This window comes from Engystomops pustulosus, chromosome 10 (assembly GCF_040894005.1).
Source record: "Engystomops pustulosus chromosome 10, aEngPut4.maternal, whole genome shotgun sequence".
NCBI lineage: Eukaryota > Metazoa > Chordata > Amphibia > Anura > Leptodactylidae > Engystomops > Engystomops pustulosus.
In genome coordinates, this window is record NC_092420.1 from 28090589 (window position 1) to 28110468 (window position 19880).

Below are 19880 nucleotides of genomic sequence, written 5' to 3' on the forward strand. Positions count from 1 at the left end.
AGGCAAGAACCTCCAAGGCGTACAGCGCCAGTTCGTGCCACATGTCCAGCTTTGAAACCCAGTAGTTGTAGGGAGCTGTGTGATCATTTAGGACGATGGTATGGTCAGCTACGTACTCCCTCACCATCTTTCTGTAAAGATCAGCCCTACTCTGCCGAGACTGGGGACAGGTGACAGTGTCTTGCTGGGGTGACATAAAGCTGGCAAAAGCCTTGTAAAGCGTACCCTTGCCAGTGCTGGACAAGCTGCCTGCTCGCCTACTCTCCCTCGCTACTTGTCCCGCAGAACTACGCACTCTGCCGCTAGCGCTGTCAGAAGGGAAATACTGTTTCAGCTTGTGCACCAGGGCCTGCTGGTATTCATGCATTCTCACACTCCTTTCCTCTGCAGGGATGAGAGTGGGAAGATTTTGCTTGTACCGTGGGTCCAGGAGAGTGAACACCCAGTAATCGGTGCTGGAATAAATTCTTTGAACGCGAGGGTCACGGGATAGGCAGCCTAGCATGAAATCTGCCATATGCGCCAGAGTACCAACGCGTAAGAATTCACTCCCCTCACTGGCCTGACTGTCCATTTCCTCCTCCTCCAACTCCTCCAACTCCTCTTCTTCTGCCCATACACGCTGAACAGTGAAGGACTCAACAATGGTCCCCTCTTGTGTCTCGCCAACATTCTCCTCCTCTTCCTCCTCATCCTCCTCCACCTCCACCTCCTCCGATATGCGCTGAGAAACAGACCTCAGGGTGCTTTGGCTATCAACAAGGGAATATTCTTCCCCCGTCTCTTGTGACGAGCGCAAAGCTTCCGACTTCATGCTGACCAGAGAGTTTTTCAACAGGCCAAGCAGCGGGATGGTGAGGCTGATGATGGCGGCATCGCCACTGACCATCTGTGTTGACTCCTCAAAGTTACTCAGCACCTGACAGATATCAGACATCCACATCCACTCCTCATTGTAGACTTGAGGAAGCTGACTGACCTGACTACCAGTTCTGGTGGAAGTTGACATCTGGCAGTCTACAATCGCTCTGCGCTGCTGGTAAACTCTGGATAACATGGTCAGTGTTGAATTCCACCTCGTGGGCACGTCGCACAACAGTCGGTGAGCGGGCAGTTGGAGGCGGCGCTGCGCTGCCCTGAGAGTGGCAGCATCTGGGCTGGACTTCCTGAAATGCGCACAGATGCGGCGCACCTTCGTGAGCAAATCAGACAGATTGGGGTATGTCTTGAGGAAACGCTGCACTATCAGATTTAACACATGGGCCAGGCATGGCACATGTGTCAGTCTGCCGAGTTGCAGAGCCGCCACCAGGTTACGGCCGTTGTCACACACAACCATTCCCGGCTTGAGGTTCAGCGGTGCCAGCCACAGATCAGTCTGCGCCGTGATGCCCTGTAATAGCTCTTGGGCGGTGTGCCTTTTGTCGCCTAGGCTCAGCAGTTTGAGCACCGCCTGCTGTCGCTTAGCGACGGCACTGCTGCTGTGCCTAGAGCTACCGACTGATGGCGCCGTGCCCACGGATGGTAGTTCGGAGGAGGAGGTGGAGGAGGGGTGGGAGGAGGAGGAGGCATAGTAGGCCTGAAACACCTGGACCGAGGTAGGCCCCGCAATCCTCGGCGTCGGCAGTATATGAGCAGCCCCAGGGTCAGACTCGGTCCCAGCCTCCACCAAGTTAACCCAATGTGCCGTCAGCGATATATAGTGGCCCTGCCCGGCAGCACTCGTCCACGTGTCCGTGGTCAGGTGGACCTTGTCAGAAACGGCGTTGGTCAGGGCACGGATGATGTTGTCTGACACGTGCTGGTGCAGGGCTGGGACGGCACATCGGGAAAAGTAGTGGCGGCTGGGGACCGAATACCGAGGGGCGGCCGCCGCCATGAGGTTGCGAAAGGCCTCGGTCTCTACTAGCCTATAGGGCAGCATCTCCAGGCTAAGCAATCTGGAGATGTGCACATTAAGGGCTTGGGCGTGCGGGTGGGTTGCACTATATTTGCGTTTCCGCTCCAGCGTCTGGGGTATGGAGAGCTGAACGCTGGTGGATGCTGTGGAGGATCGTGGAGGCGACGATGGGGTTTTTGTGCCAGGGTCCTGGGCAGGGGGCTGACTAGCAGCTGACACAGGGGAAGGAGCAGTGGTGTGCACGGCCGGAGGTGAACGGGCTTGTTGCCACTGAGTGGGGTGCTTAGCATTCATATGCCTGCGCATACTGGTGGTAGTTAAGCTAGTAGTGGTGGAACCCCTGCTGAGCCTGGTTTGGCAAATGTTGCACACCACAGTCCGTCGGTCATCCGGTGTTTCCTTAAAGAACCTCCACACTTCTGAAGATCTAGCCCTCGCCGCAAGAGCCCTCACCACGGGAGCTTCACTAGTTGACACATTTGGCGCTGATGCACCAGCTCTGGCCCTGCCTCTCCGTCTGGCCCCACCACTGCCTCTTCCAACCTGTTCAGGTCGAGGACTCTCCTCCGTCTCAGAAGCACTGTGTTCACCCGGCCTCTCAACCCAGCTTGGGTCTGTCACCTCATCATCCTCCGATCCCTCAGTCTGCTCCCCCCTCGGACTTCCTGCCCTGACAACAACTTCCCCACTGTCTGACAACCGTGTCTCCTCATCGTCGGACACCTCTTTACACACTTCCACTACGTCAAGAAGGTCATCATCACCCACAGACTGTGACTGGTGGAAAACCTGGGCATCGGAAAATTGCTCAGCAGCAACCGGACAAGTGGTTTGTGACTGTGGGAAGGGTCCAGAAAACAGTTCCTCAGAGTATGCCGGTTCAAATGGCAAATTTTCCTGGGAGGGGGCAGACTGGGGGGGAGGAGGCTGAGGTGCAGGAGCTGGAGGAGTGGGGATTTCGGTGACATGGGTGGACTGCGTGGAAGACTGACTGGTGGTGGACAAATTGCTCGAAGCATTGTCAGCAATCCACGACATCACCTGTTCGCACTGTTCTGGCCTCAACAGTGCTCTACCACGAGTCCCAGTAACTTCAGACATGAACCTAGGGAGTGTAGCTCTGCGGCGTTCCCCTGCTCCCTCATCAGCAGGTGGTGTCTCACCCCGCCCAGGACCACGGCCTCTGACCCCTGCAGTAGTTGGACGCCCACGTCCCCGCCCTCGTCCTCTACCCCTAGCCCTCGGGTTAAACATTTTTAAAATGAGAGTTATAACTTTTTTTTTTTTTTTACTTCTTTTTGTTTTTTTTTTGTGTGTTTTTGTGTTTTTTTTTTTTTTTTGTGTTTTTTTTTTTTTTTTGTGTTTTTTTTTTTTTTTTTGAGTTTTTAAAACCAAACAATCCTATCCTATTGCTATGGCTATTTTCTAGCCAAGTATCAAAGCACACTACTATGCCAGATGAGATGACACTGAGTTATTGCCTAATAGAAATCCAACCCCTACTGAATTTTGCCACTTCGGCCTTTGCTATGGATATGTGCGCCACTAAGCGCAGAACACAGCGGTCGCAAGTCTCACTACAAATTGCTCAGAATTGGCAAGTACATGCACTGCAGAAACTACAGCCACCAGCAGATCAACCAGAAATCAAATATATAGAACGCTACTGTAGGCTTCAAGAAGCTGTTTGTATTCTCCTATGGCTATTTTCTAGCCAAGTATCAAAGGAAGCACACTACTATGCCAGATGAGATGACACTGAGTTATTGCCTAATAGAAATCCAACCCCTACTGAATTTTCCCACTTCGGTCTTTGCTATGGATATGTGTGCCACTAAGAGCTAAACACAACGGTAGCAAGTCCCCCTGCTAATTCCTCACAAAATGGTACTAGATGCAAATAAAAAAAAAAAAAGTAGAACGTTATTGTAGCCCTAAGAAGGGCTGTTGGGTTCTTTGAGAATCACTCCTGCCTAACAGTAAGCTAATAGAACACCCTAACGCTTTCCCTGACCAGCAGCAGCTCTCTCCCTAGCGGCATCCAGAGACAGAATGATCCGAGCAGCGCGGCCAGCGGCTAGTCTATCCCAGGGTCACCTGATCTGGCCAGCCAACCACTGCTATCGACGTGTAAGGGTACCACGTCATGCTGGGTGGAGTGCAGAGTCTCCTGGCTTGTGATTGGCTCTGTTTCTGGCCGCCAAAAAGCAAAACGGCGGGAGCTGCCATTTTCTCGAGCGGGCGAAGTATTCGTCCGAGTAACGAGCAGTTTCGAGTACCCTAATGCTCGACCGAGCATCAAGCTCGGACGAGCATGTTCGCTCATCTCTAGTCGTGGCCTTTTTTTGTTTTTGCATTTTCATTTTTCACTCCCCACCTTCAAAGATCTGTAACTTTTTTTATTTTTCCATGTAAAGAGCTCTGTTTGGGCTTGTTTTCTACGTAACAAATTGAACTTCATAGTGATGGTATTTATTATTCCATGTCATGTACTGGGAAGCAGGAAAAAAATTCAGAATGCAGTGAAAATGATGAAAAACCGCATTTGCACCGTTACATTTTACAGTTTTCACTAAGTGCCCCAAATCATACATTTAAAAAATGTATGTTTTCATACATTTAAAAAAATTAAAACCTTCTGTACAAAAAAAATTTCTTCATTTTGCCATGTTCTGGCACTAATAACTTTTTCATTCTTCAGTGCACGGAGCTGTGGGAGGTGTCATTTTTTGCGACTTTTGATGTCGTTTTTAATGCTTTCATTTTTATGACTGTATGGGCTTTTGATCACTTTTTATAGAATTTTTTATGTTTTTCAAAATGGCAAAAAAGTGGCATTTTCGACTTTGGGCGCCAATTTCCGTTACGGGGTTAAACGCTGGGAAAAATCGCTAATATATTTTGATAGATCAGACATTTTGGGACGCGTTGATACCTAATGTGTTGATGATTTTACTGTTTATTTATATTTATATCAGTTCTAGGGGAAGGGGGGTGATTTAAACTTTTACTTTTTTTACTATTTTTTCATTAAAAAAATTTTTCCATTATTTTAGATCCTCCAGGGTAATTTAACCCTGCAGGGTCCGATTGCTAATACTATATACTGCAATACTACTTTATTGCAGTATATAGCTATTTTACAATGATTTTTAATAGCCTGCCCTCTGGTGGCTATTAGAAATCATTGCACATGGCAAGCCTACGAGTCTCAATGAGACTCTAGGCTGCCATAGCAACCGATCACCGCCCTCTGATGACGTTCCAGGGGGCGGCGATCGGCAATCCAAGATGGCGGACGCATTTAACTGTAAGTTAGGTGCCGTGGTTGGGTTCGCGGCAGTGACAGGCGGGTGTTGGCTGTTTTATACTCGTGAGCTCTCTCCATACACCCCTTGGCACGAGGACAATAAACTCATTAAAGCATCAATGCTTGATAAATGTGTAACGGTACACCAAAACGTCGCTTTTTATGGAATAAAGCTTCACCCCTTTCACCACTACACACTGAACCTATATTGGAGACCCTGGCCAAGGGATCACCGGCTTCTGCACCCACCGCTAGCTGTGCTGCTCTGGATCTTCTACTTTTTGTCTAAATATCTGTATATCTATCTTTCTCTCATATCTATCTCTCCAGCACAGCACATGAGGGCACAGCATGACTTGGAGATTGTCTCCTGCCATTTCCTGTGTGTGTGAGGTGATTTGGGGGGGGGGCTGTAGTTTGTCTGTGTGGATTATGTCTGTATAAGTGTAGGGAAAGCTGAGGAGAGAGAAGATGAAGGTGCTTGGTTATTACATTAGTGAGGGCTTCTCCCTGCACATGACTGCTGCAGCACTGAGCCATGAGGTAATCAGCTGTGTGCAGGGAGGAGGATGGGGGCGTGTCTTATGAATACGGAATGTCAATAGTAACGGCTATCTGAGCAGTCACTGCCATCTAGGGGAAGTCTGCAGAATACAAGAGGAAGGAGCAAGATTCGGGTAACTAATCCAATTGCAAAAGGGCTTAAAATTACCTGCCCTACAACATATCAAAAGTTTTTTGAAATGACTGTTACACTTTAAAGAAAACCTACCACCACGGATCTACCTATAAAACGTATCTAACGTATGTTAGGATTAGGGCTAATCTTTTGCTCAACTCTATGTTTTATAATCTTTTATCAGAGTAATATGCAAATTTTCTAAAGAGGCTACTGGGGTGTGGAGTAGCCGGATCTAAAGCTACACGGCGCAGCTTCTCCAAACCTCAGTAGCCTCTTGGTCCTCCTACCCAGATATCTTCAGGGCTTAGCTACGAGGAGCTGCATGCACTCATCTGCTAAGCCGGAGTACTGCACATGTGCGATCTTGAATTCGAAGCCTGGGCTACTGCGCTCCTTAGGGCTGTTGCAGTGGCTTTAAATAGGACCTGTCACCTAAATTATGGGCACTAGGAGCTGCTTACTGAAGTAAGCAGCTCCTAGTACTTGAACAAACGCTCCACTGTTAGAGTGATAGCGTTACCGGAGGTTTCCGTTAAGGCTATCAAACACTCCGGCGGAGTAAAATGTAATCATCGGACAGCTCCCAAAGCGGTCCGATGTATTCATGAGGGGGCGGTCCGAGGCGTTGCCTCTTCCCCAGACCGCCCCGCTCCCGCCATAGGCCGGCAGTGACTGCCGCGCGCTAGGCGGCAGTCACCGCCCCAACCCCGCCCCCTCATGAATACGTTGGACAGCTTTGCAAGCTGTCCGACAATTACATTGTACTCCGCCGCAGTGTTTGATAGCGTTACCGGAGGTTTCCGGTAACGCTATCAAACTAACACTGCGGCGTTTGATCAAGTAAACTTTAGTACTTTAGTAAGCAGCTCCTAGTGCCGATAAATTGGGTGACATGTCCTCTTTAACCCATTCTCATCAAACATTGCCAGGAATGTGCATAAACAATGCATTAGAGCTGTGCAGGATACTTGTTTGCTGTTTTGGTATAATATATAGATATATATATCAGTGAGATTATTGGTAACCTACAGTATTTGCCTCTACAGGAGCTGCTGATCTGTTATTTGATTAAGCCTCCAGGCTTCACGGAAAAGGACATGGGCACTCCCGAATGCATAAAAAAGTTCAAAGTTCAGGCAAGTTTGATTTAACTTATTTACTATAGATTTTCAAGAAAAGATGACGCCAATGTACTTGACCCCACAAAAAACCTGTAAAATGGCAACTGATCTGACAAGCGCAGCACTGCGTAATCTGCGTATAAATAGAGAAATCAGTTAATAAAAATTAATAATTCCTTTAAGGCCAGGGTCTCAGGGGCGTAACTTGATGGGTGCAGAGGTTGCGGTCGCACCCGGGCCCAAGAGGTTTAAGGGGCCCTTATGGTGTCACTTTCCCATATTACTATAAACCAGTCGGGGGGCCAGGCACAGACTTTGCACTGGGGCCATCACCTTCTAGTTACACCACTGCGGGGTCTTATAGTCAATAGTGAACTGTATGGAAGGTCCGTTGTGTCTTATAACTGTCTTTTACTCTGGTGTTGTCTTGTAGGAAGTCATTGTAAACCGATGGATCTCGTCCCGAGAGAGAATGGAACACGAGGAGCTGTAACTTTTTTTTTTAACAATAAAATGGTTATCAAACCTGTCTATTGTTTTGATGTCTGGGGAGACCATATCTGTGCCATTTGTTGGTTCCTCTTTGTGGCCAACTACATCTCACAGTGATGCCATGAGAACAACCAGGTCTCTATTATTTAGTATTGCTTGACGCTGTGAGGACCAAACATGGACCCATAGTAGTTCTGGACCCCACAGTATCATAAATCATTGTGCGTTAAGTTCTGAAAGCCAAGGTCAGGTCTTGGATTGTCGATTTGTTGGGTGCTGACATTTGCATATGCATTCGTGACACCCAGCATGCAGTTGTATCTCTCCATGTGTCATCTCTGGATTGTTTAGTGAATGGAATAAAGACCTTTCATCAAGCTCGTCTATCTGATCTTGGGTGGTCTACAATATAGAAGTAGTGCTGGGACACCTCATGGCACAGAGTGATATACTTAGATGCCCGTCGCGTTCTCGGTAATACAAATCTCTCCGTAAATTCCTCTTTGGTGAAGGTTTTCTTCTCCTGTAGATGCAAGAGGCTGTTGATGAACATCAGGGCGTACATGTAGCAGTTGTGATCTTTCTCATTATATCTGTAAGAAATAAAAAATCTGTAGCCTTTAAAGGGAATCTGTCAGCAGTTTGACCACTGTAAATAGTATTAGGTGGCAGCCCTGGAGAGCTGTGTAGTCTCTGCAGGTCATGGGTGGGTCTTTCAACCTGAAGAGCTTTCTGCTCTCTGCACTGCACAGCCCATCCCCTCTGCTATGAATAAATTATGTATCTCAATTTTGGTTGGATACTTACAGCAGTCTGAGGGGAGGGGCTGTGGAGCAGCTCATTGAAAAGAGCAGAAAGCTCTTCAGGGCCCATAACTAGCACTGCTTCCCTTTAAGGTGTCTGCAGTAAAAGCTTGTATATGGTTATACCTGTGAGGCAGCCATTTTTCATTACGGGAAAACTCTTCTATGTATGAATCCCACTGGTGAATGAGGGCATATTGGTCTGGTGGCACTAGCGGTACGCTCACACATTGCTCCCAGCCGGTGACATCTTTGTGGGTGCCAGTTTCATTGAAATGATGCACAATACCTGAAGAGGGGAAGTAAAGTAGATGATTCCTCGTGGAAAACAAAGGGGACTTCAATTGAAGACGTTTTAAAAAAAAATATATACACAATGGCACCGGACCTGAGGGGATTTTATGTGTTATAAAGTCCATACAATATAATCTGTAGCTTGAATTTATCTACAGTCCTGCATTAACACCTGTGAAGTATACAAAAGAAGAAGATCTCCTGGAAAAAAATAATTAATTAAAGGAAATCTACCATTTGTTTTTATGCATTGTGAACCAAACATACCTTAAGAATTCTGTAGCGACACTGATGCAGAAACATATCTTGTTTTAATCCCTGAACTGAGTGGTTTTGCTCAAAAAAACAATTTTAAGATTCAGGACCTTGGGAAAGCTGGTGCCCTGGCTGCCATACATAAACACATTACTTCCACATACACAGAAGCTGCCTGAACTGTCCAGAGCGGGATGACTCATACACAGCAGCTGGGGGATGGTGCAGTGATTTATTACTTCTGCCTGTCCAGGACAACACAGTGATTTTATTCTCAGCTTATGCTGGGCAGGACAAGGCTGGAGCAGTGCATAATTTTGGGTGAGGGGAAGCGCCCTGGCAGCCACAGGAGCGACAGAGACTCATTATCATAATTTTATAATAGGTTTTTTTCAGCAACACCACTCAGCTCAGTGATTAAACAAGATATGTTTCTGCATCCATGTAGCTACAGCATTCTCAAGGTATGTTTAGGTCATAATGCATCAAATCAAAAGGTAGAATTCCCTTAAGTGAAACTGTTTTATTATAGAGCACTTGTGGAAAACGCAAAAGTGAAAATGCTTAACAATCATTTAAAACAAAAAAACATTGTAAGGGAAAAATAGAAAAAACATAAAGCTGTACAAAACATAATACAACAAATGAGGAGATTTGCCTAATTACACTTAGAGTTAACAGCACTTACAAAACACAAATGGTTTCATAATGTTAACCCCATTTTGACCAGGCCTTGAAGGTCATCTTCTATTAGTTTGACTGATGGTTAAGGCCAACGATGCCTAAAAACCTCTTGGCATCGTCAGGTTTTGATTTGTGCACGTCCCCCGCTGTAATCCTTCCTCCTATTCCCGGCCGAGGAGCTAGGAGGCGACCGGTGACGTCAAGAGGGCCAGGGTGTGTGGTCGGCCAGGAACAGGAGGTAGGATTACAGCGGGGGGCGTGCAGAACTTAAAACCCGGGCATGCCAAGATGCTCTCAAGTGACGACAGCCTGAGCGCCTCCGTCTCATTTACATTTTTTTTTTGTATGGGTATGGAGAAGGCTGACCCGTGAGCCCTCTCCAAATACCCGCAGGCCACGTGTAACCTAACTATACATGTCGTTAAGGGTATAAAATGGCCGGCAAACTCTTTGCGATGAGCTGCAAACATTCTAGAGCTTATAGGACATCTACCACCAGGATGAAAAACTGTATGCAAATCAGCCTGAGGGGCTCCAGGCTCCATTAACAACTATGGATCCTGGAGCCCCTCAGGCTCATTTGCATACAGGCTTTCATCCTGGTGGCAGATGCCCTAAACTGCAATGACATACTGTGAGAAAATCCTTGCTGAGAAGCTTACAGTTGGCTACAAGAAACGTTTGGAGGCTTCATCAGTGCCAAAGGGTGGGCAACCAAGTAGTTATTAGGGACCTTTATTGCTGCACATGCTGTTTATTGTTTGAAATTGCAACATGTAAGTTGAAAACCAATGTTTTAGGGTTCTATTACTTTGGACCACTACTTAAAAATTCCTGAGGTTCTAACCTTTCCATTAATTTAGATATTTATTAAGATATTGCACAGTCTATAAAAAAAAAACCCTGAAGGAGTGCCAACAATGGTGAGCAGCAACGTATTGGACATCATGCGCCTGGGAAGTGACATCAGAGACTACTCTGTGCTAAGTTATGGGAACAGAGCCAAATGCTAAAATTCATATTAGGCATTAGTGTCATCATCACATTTCTAGAACACATATTCTTCACCTTTAGAACTGGTGATGCCAACATGGAGATCAGAGCGGCCGTCATATCCCCTAGAGAAAAAAACGGAGAGAATGCGCTGGTCATCAATAAAGACACTGGAATAAAAGTACAGAAGACATTGTGGCACTTGTTTCATTTGTTTTCCTTTGCGCCTATTTAAAGTTGTCCGAGGTCGTGATACTTTAGCGTTGCTATGTAAATTTCTCAATTTGCTGTTGTGATACATGTCTTTTTTTTTCTTTGTCTCTGATTTGTGGGTTTTTGTGTGTTTTTTGTGACTTTTTAGGTGCATGTATGGAAAGCATGTGGTCAGTTGTACTTCATTTTGCACCTTAAAAGTCTCTAATTTGCACCTAAAAAGTTGCAAAACAAAGAGAACATCTGTCTTAGGCCCCGCCACACATACCGCTAAGCGTCCGTTCATAACGCGACACTAGAGCACAGGGGGCGGTCCTCGGCCCGAACGCACATGCGTTTCCAGAGAAACGCATGCGATCGGGCCGAGGACCTCTCCCTGTGCGCTAGCGTCGCGTTATGACACCTAGCGGTACGTGTGACCGCGGCCTCATAAAGCGACATTTAGGAACACTGCAAAAGACACAACCACCAGCTAACTTCTTTCGACATTAGCATAGTCACAAAAATGCACCTAAAAAGTCCCCAAAAAACAGTCCCTGGACAGCATTAAGGCCGCGGTCACACGTACCGCTAGACGTCCGTTCATAACGCGACGCTAGCGCACAGGGGGAGGTCCTCGGCCCGAATGCACATGCGCTTCCCTGGAAACGCATGTGCGTTCAGGCCGAGGACCTCCCCCTGTGCGCTAGCATCGCGTTATGACGGACGCCTAGCGGTACGTGTCACCGCGGCCTAAGAAGCAAACGTGGCATAGCATGGTGGTGATTTTTTTTTATTGGAACCAGATTTACTAGGCACAGATGTGCTATGGGCGCTAATGAAGCAATGGTTAGGCTCCACCCCCTTCTGTAGTTAAATGGTGGCATAACTCATCAGAATCCAGACGATTTTGTTTGCGTCAATCCGTCTTGAAACGCATTACAACAGCTGAGAGGTGATTTGCCTAATTACATTACTGTTAACATTTGCAGTTACAAAACGCATCTTAAACACAATTCTAACGTGTTTCAATAGTTTGTTAATACATGTGTTAACATTGCATCAACAAATGTAAACAGTAATGTAATTAGGCAAATCACCTCTCCTCACTGTTGTAATGTGTTTCAAAACGCAACGTGTGAACGTACCCTCAGGACGCATTCATGCGTTACGTTTTTAATTGCGTTTGAAACGCATTACAACAGCTGATGAGAGGTGATTTGCCTAATTACATTCCTGTTTAACATCGCGTTTACAATGCGTTTTGTAAGCGGAAATGTTAACAGTGATGTAATTAGGCAAATGGCCTCTCCTCAATCAAAACGCAGCGTGTGAACGCGCCCTCAGGCCGCGGTCACACGTACCGCTAAGTGTCCATCATAACGCGACGCTAGCGCACAGGGGGAGGTCCTCGGCCCGAACGCACATGCGTTGTTTCTCTGGAAACGCATGTGCGTTCGGGCCGAGGACCTCCCCCTGTGCGTTAGCGTCGCGTTATGAACGGACGTCTAGCGGTACGTGTGACCGCGGCCTCAGAGTTTCTGTAGTTGCTTTCTTTCAGCTGCAATCTTCCTGCATTGAGTGTTTTCGGCACCCTAAGGGCGCGTTCACACGTTCCGCTAGCGCCGCGTTCATAACGCGACGCTAGCGCACAGGGGGCGGAGTTTGGGGCGATCGCATATGCGTTTCCAGAGAAACGCATGCGATCGGGTTATCAATCGCATGCGTTTCCCGGGAAACGCATATGCGATCGGCCCGAGCCCCGCCCACTGTGCGCTAGCGTCGCGTTATGAACGCGACGATAGCGCAACGTGTGAACGCGCCCTCAGGGTGAAGACACACGTGGCGTTTTTAGGCCGTTTTTGGGCCGTTTTTAGTTAGTGCGTTTTCAGATTGTTAAAAAACACAGCCGTTTTTTGAAAACACATCCGTTTTTGTCCGTTTTTAATTGCGCAAATTCGAAAAACCGGACAAAAACGCATGCGTTTTCAAAACTAAAAACGGCCTAAAAACGCCACGTGTGTCTTCACCCTAAGGTCAACTGTGCAGCCGATGGAAATGGGCACAGAGAAATTGTGTCAGCACTGCTGTCCGGGTGGCGTCCTTGCAACTTATTTCTATATGATGCAAGGACTCCCGTCCAGTGCGAATGGTCCTGTTATTATGTCCTTCAGCTGGACTAAATAATTAAGATACTGTTGGGTCTGCAAGTTTTTAGCGCAGCATGTGGATGGGCTACTTTCCCTGTAAGCAGTTGCAGGTAACCAACCATTTGCTTTGTGTTTTACCTGCAGCGATGGGCCATGGGTCACAGACACGGTTATCATGACGTATATAGTGCATTGCTTTATTCTGTATAATTACAGCAGGAGTCTGCAGCTTGTTGATTATTAACTTACCCCAGAAAGCGTCCTTTTGTTGGTCTCACTACAAAAGAGCATTTTTCCCTGTGTGCGTTCACAAAAGGGTTGGGAATGCTGACAGGTGCCTTCTCCAGCTCCCAGGAGCTCACTGGGATCTGCCCACAGAGGGGGCATTGCTGAGGGACGGAGCAGCTGTAAATATCCCGGTCACAGTGAGTGAACATGACCAGGCTGGGAGCCAGAGGCTGCGGAGCCTCCGCTTCTTCCTGATCTCTGAACATGGCCATAGCAGCTGTGTGACTGTCACATGAACCAGGAAGCGGTGCGACACCTGAGCAGAGCCCCGCAGGAGGAGAAACAGTGCACCATAGCACCTGCCGCATCAGCTCTAACGTATCCATAGCAGGAGGATAAGGCCGCGTCTGTCCTGTGACTGCTATCATGTCACGAGCGCTACCTACCACTTTTTGAGTCTTCTTTTTGTTACAGGTGATATTTACAATATGAGGGTCTCCCCACCACCACATTCTTGCGTCACTCAGTTAATGGTCCGACCTGTTCTAGAAGATTCTGGGTAGAAGAACATCACAATAAAAATGATTGGACACTTTTGTGGCTTGATCTATTTTGTAACTTCAGATGTTACAGGTTAAGGAACTCAGGGGTGAACCTGCCTGAAGCCATATACAGGCAGTCCCCGGGTTACATACAAGATAGGATCTGTAGGTTTGTTCTTAAGTTGAATTTGTATGTAAATCGGAACTGTATATTTTATCATTGTAATCCCAGACAGAATTCTTTTGGTCTCTATGACAATTGGATTTTAAAAATGTTGGATTGTCATAAGAATCAGGGTGAAGACACACATGGCGTTTTTGGGCCGTTTTTACTAAGTGCGTTTTCACATCGTTAAAAACGCATGTGTTAAAAACCGCATCCGTTTTTTTTTAAACGCATGCGTTTTTGTCCGTTTTTCCGAAATTGCGCAATGAAAAACGGACAAAAACACATGCGTTTTCAAAAAACGCATGCGTTTTTAAAAACCGGATGCGTTTTTTAACGCATGCGTTTTTAACGATCTGAAAACGCACTTAGTAAAAACGGCCCAAAAACGCCATGTGTGTCTTCACCCTCAGGATTAACACTAAAGCTTCATTACAGGCACCTGTGATAACTGTTACATCTGATCATTGTAGCCTAGGACCAAAGTACAATAAATTACCAATATCCAGAGGTCCGTTTGTCACTAGGGGTCGTATGTAAGTCGAGTGTTCTTAAGTAGGGGACCGCATATATAGAAAAGTGTACCATTCACCCTCAGGGCACATTCACATGAAAGCTTTTTGGCGCATTCCAAAGGCTTCAGCCTTGATCACATGCTAAGGTTACCTTGCGTTTCCACTGCATTTACTAAAACGCAATGAACGAGCCGCCAGTGTTTTGCGTTACTTTAATGCAAAACACCGGCAGCTTGTTCCCGAACGCAGGCGTTTCCATAGAAACGCCGATGCGATCGGGCCGAGGCCCGCCCCGGTGGGCGCGACTTTGTCTGCGTTTGCGTGCAAGCGCAGACAAAGCGCCACGTGTGGCGCTGGCCTTAGGGTGATGCCACACATGGCGTTTTTGGTCAGTTTTTGGCAGTTTACCATGCGTTTGGCTGCTTACAACCTGACAATTAAGATAATTGGGAAAAACAGACTAAAAACGGACCAAATGCGCAATGTGTGGCATCACCCTCATAAACACTGCAGCGCTGTACAATTGAAAACGCCAGACCGCGCTGTAAGCAGTCCAAGGCGCTGCCTCTCCCCAGGACCGCCCTTCTACGCGTTTTTAGGCCGTTTTTAAGCAGTCCGTTAAAAAAGGCATTTGTTTTTGACCAGTTTGAAACGATAATTGGTCAAACCTGTCAAAAACGCATCCGTTTTTTTTAACAGGCTGCTTAAAAACAGCCCTAAAACGTTTTCACAACGCCACATGTGCCATCACCCTAATGAATAATGAACCCTCATGAATACGCCCGACCTCTTACAGAAGGTCCGGCGTTTTCAATTGTAAAGCACTAATAACGGTTTCCGATAACGCTAACAGTGTAACACTGAGGCATATGCTGTAGCAGTAGGAGCTGCTTACTTTAGTTAGCAGCTTCTAGTGCAGTTTTTACAGGTGACAGGTCCCGGCACAACTAGCATCAACATTGTATTCAGAGATATTTTTTTTTTTCAAATAACTTGGATGGGTAAACCCAATGTTACAGCGTCTTCTCTAGCGTCACATTATTATTATCAGCTCGGCTGTATTCAGAGCTCCTGTAGTAGATAACAGAGTGATATATTCACCTCTCCAGCCACAGCAGCTGCAACTACAGACAGGGAAAGAACATTCCTACTTTTCAATACAGTTGTCAGTCATCAGCCACCAGTCCCATAGAAGAGAATAATAACGTGGTCACACATGCAAAGTACTGCACATAGGAGACTTGTTACAGTGATGTAAAGTTCTATTTTTACAAATGCAATTAGCATTTTTGTTTTATTATTTAAAAAACATCGGAAAATGCCTAACAATAGGTCAAGGCGCAAGGTGTACCCACGCAGGGGGATTAGTAATGAAAACAGAATTTTTTTGATACATAGCCAGCTTCAGTATCATTCAAAACAATAAAACATAGGAGAACCAGGGTGGGGAAGGGGACACAGGGGGAAAGAGAAAAGCATACAGGTAACAAGATCACAAGAAGAAATGCAATTAGCATTTTTAACAGTTTCCTTTTCTAATCAATTTTACCATAGATATGTGCTTATTATTTATAGTGTGGGGACGCAAAGGTCTTTATTACAACTTTATATGTGAAACAAGAATTCATGTATTCAAGAGATACAAAAATAAAATACAAAGACATACACTCACTGGCCACTTTATTAGGTACACCTGTCCAACTGCTCGTTAACACTTAATTTCTAATCAGCCAATCACATGGCGGCAACTCAGTGCATTTAGGCATGTAGACATGGTCAAGACAATCTCCTGCAGTTCAAACCGAGCATCAGTATGGGGAAGAAAGGTGATTTGAGTGCCTTTGAATGTGGCATGGTTGTTGGTGCCAGAAGGGCTGGTCTGAGTATTTCAGAAACTGCTGATCTACTGGGATTTTCACGCGCAACCATCTCTAGGGTTTACAGAGAATGGTCCGAAAAAGAAAAAACATCCAGTGAGCGGCAGTTCTGTGGGCGGAAATGCCTTGTTGATGCCAGAGGTCAGAGGAGAATGGGCAGAAGGGTTCGCGCTGATAGAAAGGCAACAGTGACTCAAATCGCCACCTGTTACAACCAAGGTAGGCAGAAGAGCATCTCTGAACGCACAGTACGTCGAACGTTGAGGCAGATGGGCTACAGCAGCAGAAGACCACACCGGGTGCCACTTTCAGCTAAGAACAGGAAACTGAGGCTACAATTTGCACAAGTTTATCGAAATTGGACAGTAGAAGATTGGAAAAACGTTGCCTGGTCTAATGAGTCTCGATTTCTGCTGCGACATTCGGATGGTAGGGTCAGAATTTGGCGTCAACAACATGAAAGCATGGATCCATCCTGCCTTGTATCAACGGTTCAGGCTGGTGGTGGTGGTGTCATGGTGTGGGGAATATTTTCTTGGCACTCTTTGGGCCCCTTGGTACCAATTGAGCATCGTTGCAACGCCACAGCCTACCTGAGTATTGTTGCTGACCATGTCCATCCCTTTATGACCACAATGTACCCTGTAACATCTGATGGCTACTTTCAGCAGGATAATGCGCCATGTCATAAAGCTGGAATCATCTCAGACTGGTTTCTTGAACATGACAATGAGTTCACTGGACTCAAATGGCCTCCACAGTCACCAGATCTCAATCCAATAGAGCATCTTTGGGATATGGTGGAACGGGAGATTCGCATCATGGATGTGCAGCCGACAAATCTGCGGCAACTGTGTGATGCCATCATGTCAATATGGACCAAAATCTCTGAGGAATGCTTCCAGCATCTTGTTGAATCTATGCCACGAAGAATTGAGGCAGTTCTGAAGGCAAAAGGGGGTCCAACCCGTTACTAGCATGGTGTACCTAATAAAGTGGCTGGTGAGTGTACATTGCCTATAAATGACAGATCCGCTTTAACCCCTATGGGACTCGGCCTATTTTGGCCTTAAGGACGCGGCCCCATTTTTTTTTCTAGATCTGCCCTGTGTCACTATAACTGCTCATAGCTTTGGGACGCTATAAGATATCCAGGGGATTGTGAGGGTGGTGACACACGTGGAGTTTTTGGGCCGTTTTTAGTAGTGCGTTTTCAAATCGGGAAAAAACGCATGCGTTTTTGACCAGTTTAAATTAAGATAATTGGTCAAACCTGTCAAAAACGCATGCGTTTTCAAAAAACATGCGTTTTTCAAAAACGCATGCATTTTTTACGATCTGAAAACGGCCCAAAAACGCCACGCGTGTCACCACCCTGAGATTGTGTTCTTGTGACACATTAAATTAGTTTAAGGGGTTACACCTGCGAAAGGAGTCGGTTCCGATCGCGGGTGTTAGGCCGCGGTCACACGTACCGCTAGGCGTCGGTTCATAACGCGACGCTGGCACACAGGGGGAGGTCCTCGGCCCGAACGCACATGCGTTTCCAGAGAAACGCATGCGATCGGCTTAACAATCGCATGCGTTTCCCTGGAAACGCATGTGCGTTCGGGCCGAGGACCCCCTCCTGTGCGCTAGCGTCGCATTATGAACGGACGCCTAGCGGTACGTGTGACTGCGGCCTTAGTGCGCGGTGTCAGCTGTGATAGACAGGGCTTAAAGGCATTTTTTACATACAAATGGATACATGTAAGAAAGAGTCATTTGGGGAGAAACTAGAAATAAACTATTGGCCTAAGTCCTGGAGACATCCATTCTCCATGTCCAGATATCTCCTGCTGTGCACTATTAGTTATATTGTGCTATAGAGTCAGTACAGAAACCCCCTTTATACACAGCCTGACCTCATGTTACATGGACTGCCCCCCACTTTGCAGGATACTCACAGGACACCAGTGATGATGGGAAATGGATAAGGTTGTGGATACATCCCTCGGCTTCAGGTCTGTCCACTCCATGATGCATCAAAGTTTCCATCTGTCAATTGTAAATCTTTACCACTGTAAGTCTATATTCACACACACGTGTGCCAAGCGTACCCTAGCACGTCAGGCACACGTCGGTGCTGGGGAGAGGACAAGTGGAAAGATAGGACATGTCCTATCTTTATCCCGGGTATGCAATGGTACAGTCCCGCACGCATACCTCCCAACATTTCTGGAAGGGAAAGAGGGACAAAATGGCGGCACGCAGAGCCACACCCCCAATCACTCCCTGGCCACGCCCCAAATTTTTACTATATTATAATAATAAAAATCATCTTCTCAATAATAATATTATTTTTTAAATTTAGCTAGGTTGAGATTTGAACCCAGAACCTGCACAGCGCATGTGCCATAAAGACACAGAGCCTCTATCCACTAGGCTACAAGCTTGGCAGATAGCAATTGGATGATGTTTGGTAACTAAGAGCTGTTAACTGCTACTGTTACACTGTGACACAGACAATGTAAAAAAAGAAAGGATTTTTTTAAATGTCTGCTCACTCCCGTGAATCCCAGGAGCCAAGGCAAAATATACTCTGTGTTGTCCGGTGCACGAGTCCTGGAGACAGATCATGAGTAAGAACAAAATTCGAAATGTTCGAAACACGTAGGTCCCTATGAAATATGCATCCTGTTTTAAGATTTTTTAAGCAATTTGGAGTGCCGGCCTGAAACTTTTCTTTCTCTACAGATTTAATGTACTGATATATAGAGAGGGATCTTCTCAGAGATTATTATTGTAATTATTGAAACAATTATTATTATTTTTATTATTATTATTATGGAGGCAATTATTATTATTTTTACTACTATTAATAATCGTCTCCATAATAATAAAAATAATAATAAAATTTATAATAATAATTGTCTGAATAATTACAATAATAATCTCTGAGAAGATCCCTCTCTATATATCCGTGTATTAAGCCTGTGTCACAGTGTAACAGTAGCAGTTACCAGCTCCTAGTTACCGAAAATCCCCCAAAAGATAATCATTGAGCTCATAGCTTAGTGGATAGAGGCTCTGTGTTGCTAGGGCAGTTGGACTATAGGGGGTCTGGGTTTGAGTCCTGGGCTAGGCAAAAATTGATTTAATTCCACCTTGTGTCTGGGGGGAACCCTAGAAGATGTAGTGACCATATATGGACAGATGGTGATCTGATCCTGATGACATGGTCCCTGCTCTCCACTAACCTGATGTATTTGCTTGGCGGGAAACAGAGCCAGGACAACCCCAGCCAGCGCGGGACCTGGAGGGAATATCCAGGACTATCTAGCAGTTGTGATATGCATGTGTTTTTCAAATGTGCTCATGTAAATTATGCAAACCACAAACCATGTTATATTACACTTGTATATGTCCCCTATGATTTGTAAAGTGCTAGGGAATTTGATGGCGCTAAATCAATAAAGTTTATTATTATTATATAGTGGAAATGCATATGTATTCTGGTAAAGCCCTACCTGGTTGCGTTTCCAATGCAGTCAAAACACATTAAAAACCGTGTGTGAACGTGGCCTAAGCCTTTAAAGGAAACCTACCACTTGAAGTGGCAGGTTTCAGATGGAAATACCGAGCACCAGCTCAGGGTGAGCTGGTGCCGGAGCTTATTTTTGTTAGTGTTTTAAAC

General features: G+C 46.1%; 2 protein-coding genes across 2 annotated transcripts in view; one reads left to right on the forward strand and one right to left on the reverse strand.

The window, feature by feature from the left end:
• Positions 1-7542, forward strand: part of TSEN2 (tRNA splicing endonuclease subunit 2) — a 31497-nt gene extending 23955 nt beyond the window's left edge. Inside the window, exons 11-12 of the mRNA XM_072127089.1 lie at positions 6939-7032; positions 7451-7542. Coding sequence (XP_071983190.1) covers positions 6939-7032; positions 7451-7506 — 150 coding nt within the window. The 3' untranslated portion in view covers positions 7507-7542. The remainder of the gene's footprint in view (positions 1-6938; positions 7033-7450) is intronic.
• Positions 7543-7878: 336 nt separating this feature from the next.
• Positions 7879-18313, reverse strand: MKRN2OS (MKRN2 opposite strand). Its single transcript, XM_072127090.1, has 5 exons — positions 18151-18313; positions 13126-13659; positions 10610-10659; positions 8435-8597; positions 7879-8098 (listed from the first exon to the last, which is right to left on the reverse strand). The coding sequence occupies exons 2-5, from the start codon at positions 13614-13616 to the stop codon at positions 7879-7881; spliced, it is 924 nt and encodes a 307-aa protein (XP_071983191.1). The 5' UTR covers positions 13617-13659; positions 18151-18313.
• Positions 18314-19880: the final 1567 nt, after the last annotated feature.

Bases quoted from the DNA above. Each gene is read 5' to 3' on its own strand.
- MKRN2OS (XM_072127090.1), bottom strand. From the start codon at position 13,616: ATGTGGTGGTGGGGAGACCCTCATATTGTAAATATCACCTGTAACAAA. The intron at 10,660-13,125 runs GTAAGTTAATAA...TTTTTTCTCTAG, and splicing joins ACAAAAGGACGCTTTCTGGG to GGGATATGACGGCCGCTCTG. The intron at 8,598-10,609 runs GTGAAGAATATG...TCCCCTCTTCAG, and splicing joins TGGCATCACCAGTTCTAAAG to GTATTGTGCATCATTTCAAT.